Genomic DNA, 6,374 nt, shown 5'->3' on the forward strand with positions numbered 1-6,374 from the left:
TCGTATTAAAAAAAACACAAACTTATTTATAAGATCTTTTGAAAATTTGAAAAGTATGACGTAACTACAACGAGTACTGCAATAAAAAAATTGAAAATAAAAAACTCCAACATAGGGATATAAACGGAGCGGAGTGGGGCGGGGCCAGGAAAGGCTCCCCCGTCCCTACCCCGTCTCGAGGTCGGGACCCATCGAGTACCCATTTAATAGAAATGTTTAATTTTTTTTCTAAAATTGATAAAATAAATTAAAATAATTAATACTTTTTAATTTAAAATAATTAAAAAACAATACATTATATTATATATTTTTAATAATATTTATATCAAATATATAAATTACAATGTAAACGGGTTTGAGACCGGAGTCATGTTCCCCGCTCCCACCCCATTAGGGGCGGGTCCCCACGGGCAGGGCATAAATTATGAAATGTTAAAAATGACATAAAATGTTAAAAATAGGAAATTGAAAGTAACACTCTTCTAAGAAAATAATAATGACTTGTAATAAATTATGAATATTGGGTGAGTTACAATATTAATATATTGAATATAAGAACATGTCTACCATAATTAATGATTTATTTGAATTCAAAGGCTTAATTACAAAAAAATATATATAGTTCAGTGTGACACCAATCCACAACAAAAGCAGGGGCCATTCATATTCTAAAAGCATGTAGTATTAAATTACACTGGTAAATATGATAATTGGCCCGATAGTTTCCACTTTTGTTCATTTTCACTCAAATTTTTTTAATACGCCAAGAAAATCAATCAAGTACAAAATTTGTGTTCAATCAATCAGAAAAATGAAGTTATAACTTTCTCAAATATATGAGAAGGAGCTCAATTAATACTCTCTTCAATCTTTCCACATTCATGAAGACACCACCAAGGTTCATTTCATTGATGTTACTGAATCTTACTAGTAGTAGTAAGTAGACTGTAGCAGGAGCCCTGCTTAATCCAAGCTGCCAAATAAAATAATCACATGTTCATGGAACTTCCAAAAGCAAAGTCCTATGAAGGGAACCATTGCAACATGGGCAAGTGCCTTAGCCTTAGATTCTTTTGATAACAACAAGCCACTTAATTAATCACTATCCCAAGTTTCATCCACCTCTTTAGCTGATTTTGATCTCCTTGCATCAGTCTTTTCCTTGCCATCACTTTTCACTTGATACTCATCTTCATCACCACTGCTCCAGTAATCTAAGTTTCCACCCCCTAATGCTTCTGTGTCTTCTTCTTCTAGCCAAGCAATTTCTGAATGACTAGATGCTGCTGTGTTACCAGTGCTGCCAGCTCTGTTTTGCCTACCCTTCACTACTCTTGGTGCCTCAAGCCTATTACTAACATCAGAATCATCATCACTGCTCTCACAAGTCATTCTTCCTCTACCCTTCACCACTTTTGGTGCCTCGAGCCTATTACATTCATCAGAGTCATCAGCACTGCTCTCATAAGTCATTCTTCTTCTACCCTTCACTACTTTTGGTGCCTCAAGCCTATTACATTCATCAGAATCATCACCACTGCTCTCATAAGTCATTCTTCTACCCTTCTCTTCCTTTTGGTTAAAGGAGTCCTCTTCTTCATCGCTGTCACTCCTGTAATTATAATTCGTTGCTCTTGCTGCGCTTGAGCCATGTTCTTCATCAGTATCTGATTGCCGCATTGTAGTTTCCAGATCACTAAGGACGTTTTCTTCATCGGAATCCTCTTCAGGCATACTCTTTCTAAAGTTTATGGGAGCATTTCTCTTGTACCCTTCATTATTTCTGGGCCTGCTAATCCTTTCCTGCCTTCTTCTGTCACCTCTATGTACTTCAAAATTCTCTTCACTTTCATCAGACTCATCAATGTCACTATCAACAGGAGTAGCACCTCTAGCATTGCGAGATCGCCATTTATCATCAGCATCAGAAGCATCATCGTCTTCATCATCACTTTCAGAAGTCCTGCGTTTGCCATGTGAATCCTTCCAATTTCTATCCCCTCTGTTCTCATCATAAGAGCTATCACCTCTAAATGTTTCAGCTCTTCTGAATCTCCCACCAAATTCCTCTCTGTTCCAATATTTAAGTCTACCGAAGTCTTCTTTTTCTGCTGCTTCCTCAGCAGCCCACTCTCGTTCTGCTGCATCTTCTATCTCAGCTATGAATTTGTCTAACTCCTCCTGTTCCTTTTCATCAGAAGGTTCTGATGATTCAAAATCAGTACTATCTCTTAGTGATAATTTATCCTCCTGGAAAACATATGGGGTTCCTTCCTTCTTGTCAATTGCATTAAAGAATGAAGAAGCTACTCTCTGGATGCTGGCGGTTGCAACAGGATCCTCGGGATTTATACCACTCCGGCGAAGTTGCTGTTCAATCTTCTTTATGTTTAGCTTCTGAGATTCAAGAGCTTGCTCGAATCTGGCCTTGAATAATGCCTGCATAAAATACATAAACGTTTAATGTTTTTTCGTAACGGCCTTGGTTCATGCATAAGCATTATATTAAACTCAGACTTCTAAATAGCACATTATGATTTTTTGACAGTTTCTCGCCTAAGATCCAATATAAAGAATCTCTGCATACAGTCTTAACAAAAAAAGAGAATCTCCTTTCAAGGTAATTTGCTACCCCTGCACCATCCTTAGTATCTGTTAGGTTGAAGAGTAGTATCTAAGTACAAATTTTGAACGCAAGAAATAACTATAGCATATGAACCGGCAAATTTTGTCCCTGTTTTTTTTTTTTAAGAGGAAGAGTGTAGATCGAATCCAACATTGGATTGTGGGTACTTTTCAGTCTGGGGACTAGAAGAACATACTCCGGTGCATGCGGCCCTGTTCTTAGTAACGGAAAGCCACAGACACGGACATTCTTAATATTTTGTTTCCCAATGGTTATCATACATAAGTATTACACTATGCCAGTTGAATGCAGCGTATTTGAATATGAACTGTAGAATATATTAAATATATGCCTACTCCACCAACCTTTCTCTTTGTGAGGGTATTGATAGGTATCAAATTCTTTGGTTGGCGGTAATTCCTACCGCGGAACATGATAATTGTTTTGACATTATGTATGTTTATCACAATTCCACCACTTAGTCGGGCAAGCATTGTTGCCATTTCCTTGATTCTTTCTTTGGGAAAGTTATCACAACAAACTTGTACAGTCTCGTGAAACTTCCAGTGTAAATGCATATTTTGGACAACTCCTCCAAAGACTCCACGAACACCAACAGGTACATAATTTTTATTTTTGAACCCAATCTTCTTAAATGCCTGAAGCTGTTCAGGTGTAAATAGCTCAGGATCGTGTCGAGGGGGTGGCAAGTCTGGAAGCTCATATTTCTTTAGCTTTTGTAGGAGTAATGCCACTTTCCTCTTGGCCTGCATCAGTTCAATAGTGCAAGTGCTTATTTGATGATTGTAAAAGTTAATAAGATTGCGTTAGAAGTCAAGAAAACAGGATCAATATACCTTAGATCAAAACAAGCCAAGAAAGTCAATGTGCAAATTCAGGAAGAAAATCATGATTATTGTTGGTAATTTTATATATAAAACAGTTTAACAACCATAACAATAAGCAAGGTATAAAATATGTTAATGATCAGAAAACTAATCATCAGAAGCATTCAGATAATAATGAATGTAAACATATTCAACAAACTGGCCACCTCCTTGGTAAGTGGTCAGATTTTAAGCACACAGAGAAGAAAAATGCCAACCATCATAATTCTTTTTACATCTCCTTTCGTTTTCATACAAGAAAATTTAAATTGTTGGCTAAAGCATAGTTTTTGACATGATTCGGGTAAAATAAAGTAGAAAAAAAAATCAATTTCAAATGCTCAGAAAGAGCCCCAAGCATCTCTCTGTTTTCACCTATATGCCAAGAATCTCCAACTTTTGAATCATTGCCGTTTTTCTTCACATCTGAATATGTAACAATTGGTGCAGTATTCCATCACCAGTAAACTGCCCTATGCTCCCACATGGTATGAGATTCGAATCCCTTCTAGATACTACATAGAAATTGCTATCGTTTCATGTTTCTAAAATATTGTAGGATTAAGCGAGAAGCCCAGTTTAAGAAAAACAATAGTAAGTTAACCAAGAACACAGCATTGTCATTGCAACTAGAGTAAGAAAAAGCTCCAAAAAATCATGTATCAGCATCATTAAAGGCCAAATAACATACCCTTTTAAGGTTGTAAACGTGCCTCTCACTTTCAGTCATCAGCTTCTTTTGAATTTTTTTGGCTCTCCGAACCTCCCTCAGAGTTTTACCACTCTCCTTTTTCATCCGCTGCTCCACCTTGCTTCGCATGCTCCTTCCTCTCGGTGTCGACATGGACCGGCACCATGTGTTGAACGGATCCAGCAGCATTGTAGAAGAAGAAAAGAATAACCCATCTTCTCTAGCATTACTTGGTTGAACGACATTACTTGAAACTATTTTTGGAGCAACTTTTCTACACAGCAAATCACTTCTAACAAATAATATTACAAATTTCATTAGAAAAAAGAGAAAGAACAAGCAAAGTTTGAAATTTGATAAAGGCATAATCTGTTAAACTGACAAAGGACTTCAAAAACAAAGAAATACAGCTCAAAACTAATCTCCTCATTAAGAACAAACTTGAGCGTTTGATTCAGAACCTGTAAAACCTGTTTGGATGCTGAGAAAAAGTAGGAAACAAGTGAAGAAAAAAAAAAGTTTTACTTTAATACCAAGGAGACTTACTTTGTTTATAATTCCAGTTCTGAATGTACAATTTTTCATTCGATTAAGCCAAATCATACAAATTCATATAGTAAGAATCGATTTTCTTCAAATTCTCAGACTTGGAGAGGAAAATGGAGAAAGAGAGAACTTACTTTGAAGAAGCGGAATGGAGGAGAGGGGAAAGGTTCTTGAAGGTATGCCTATGGAGATTCCTAGCAGCCAACATTGATTTTGTTAAGCGAAAAGGGATTGGCACTGAGACTGAATTAGAGGTTTCTCCTTAATCTTCCATTATGCCTCTTCTGCAAGAGCAACCTCCCTCGTTGTCGTTGGGTTTTAGATTTTCAGGGTTTTAGGTTTTGGGGCCAACTATTCAGGCCTTATCAAGGTTAAAACTGGAAACAGATATTATTTCTATGTCGTTTTTGAGTTTTGTTGTCGTTTTACATAGAACATTTTTGTGAATGCTATTATGATCTAAGTAATCTCGGGAAGGCACCAGGGCCTGATGGCATGCCAGGATCATTCTTCAGGCACCACTGGGATACGGTAGGCAAAGATGTGATCAGCATGGTGAAGCATTTTTTTACCCATTGTGATCTCCCGGCTTCAATTAATGCAGCCAACCTGGTTCTTTTGCCAAAGAGGGAGCAGCCGAGTTCCATCAATGACTATAGGCCAATCTCCTTATGTAATGTGGCCTATAAGATCATTTCGATGTTACTAGCTAACAAATTGAGACCATTACTCTCGATACTAGTATCTCCTATGCAATCTGCATTTGTAAAAGGGAGAGTTATTCATGACAACTCTATGGTGGTCCAAGAGATTCTCCATTCAATGCAACACAAAAGAAATAAAGACGGATACTTCTTGGTGAAGCTTGATATGGAAAAGGCCTATGATAGATTGGATTGGCACTTCTTGAAGGCGGTGTTATCAAACTGGGGTTTTCATGATACTTTTGTGGGATGGATCATGAAATGTGTCTCTACATCAACCTTTTCTCTGCTGCTTAATGGGGCAAAAGCTGGTAACTTAACCCCTTCCAGAGGTCTGAGGCAAGGCGACCCGCTATCCCCAGCCCTGTTCATCATAGCCACAGATGTCCTTTCTAGATTGCTACTAAGAGCTGAGAGTCAACGTAAAATCTTCGGCATTGTTGACTGTGAATTTAGCCAACGACGTAAGAACGTCAACTACGACAAACCTTCAAGAGAATTATAAACGACAACAGACAGTTTTTATCAATGAAAGTAAATAACACGAGATTTTATAGTGGTTCAGCCCCGATGATCGGTAATAGCCTAATCCACTTAGAGATTTTATTATGTATTCACACTCAAGATCAGATGAACCGTGTCAACTGAGTTTCTTCAGTGTGAAATATTCCAGAATACAAAAAGGGGTTCTCTCAGGGAAAACACTTTCTCTCTCTAGAACACAAGTTCACTCTTGATTTTTCAAAAAGTCCTTTTACGATCCTCCCAACTCTCTATTTATAGACCTGAGATTCTCAACTGATATCCCCTTTAGATAGGAATATTTCATTATTTTCCTAATATTTATATTACAAAATAAATATTCAAAATACAACTGATCCCTAAATTCAAATGAGGATTGAGAGATTCCCGGATGTTTG

At 37.3% G+C, this 6,374-nt stretch overlaps 1 protein-coding gene across 3 annotated transcripts; it reads right to left on the minus strand.

Moving 5' to 3' along the window:
* Positions 1–562: 562 nt before the first annotated feature.
* LOC133817215 (CRM-domain containing factor CFM9, mitochondrial) lies at positions 563–5,073 on the minus strand. Of its 3 annotated transcripts, none has more exons than XM_062249670.1 (4): positions 4,885–5,073; positions 4,205–4,478; positions 2,992–3,393; positions 563–2,439 (listed from the first exon to the last, which is right to left on the minus strand). In XM_062249670.1, the coding sequence occupies exons 1-4, from the start codon at positions 4,956–4,958 to the stop codon at positions 1,096–1,098; spliced, it is 2,094 nt and encodes a 697-aa protein (XP_062105654.1). In that variant the 5' UTR covers positions 4,959–5,073; the 3' UTR covers positions 563–1,095. The 3 variants fall into 3 exon arrangements, with proteins under 3 accessions (XP_062105654.1, XP_062105653.1, XP_062105652.1); XM_062249669.1 differs by having other exon boundaries at positions 4,205–4,493; XM_062249668.1 differs by having other exon boundaries at positions 4,205–4,496.
* Between the last annotated feature and the right edge of the window lie 1,301 nt (positions 5,074–6,374).

Source organism: Humulus lupulus, chromosome 2 (assembly GCF_963169125.1).
Source record: "Humulus lupulus chromosome 2, drHumLupu1.1, whole genome shotgun sequence".
Classification (NCBI taxonomy): domain Eukaryota; kingdom Viridiplantae; phylum Streptophyta; class Magnoliopsida; order Rosales; family Cannabaceae; genus Humulus; species Humulus lupulus.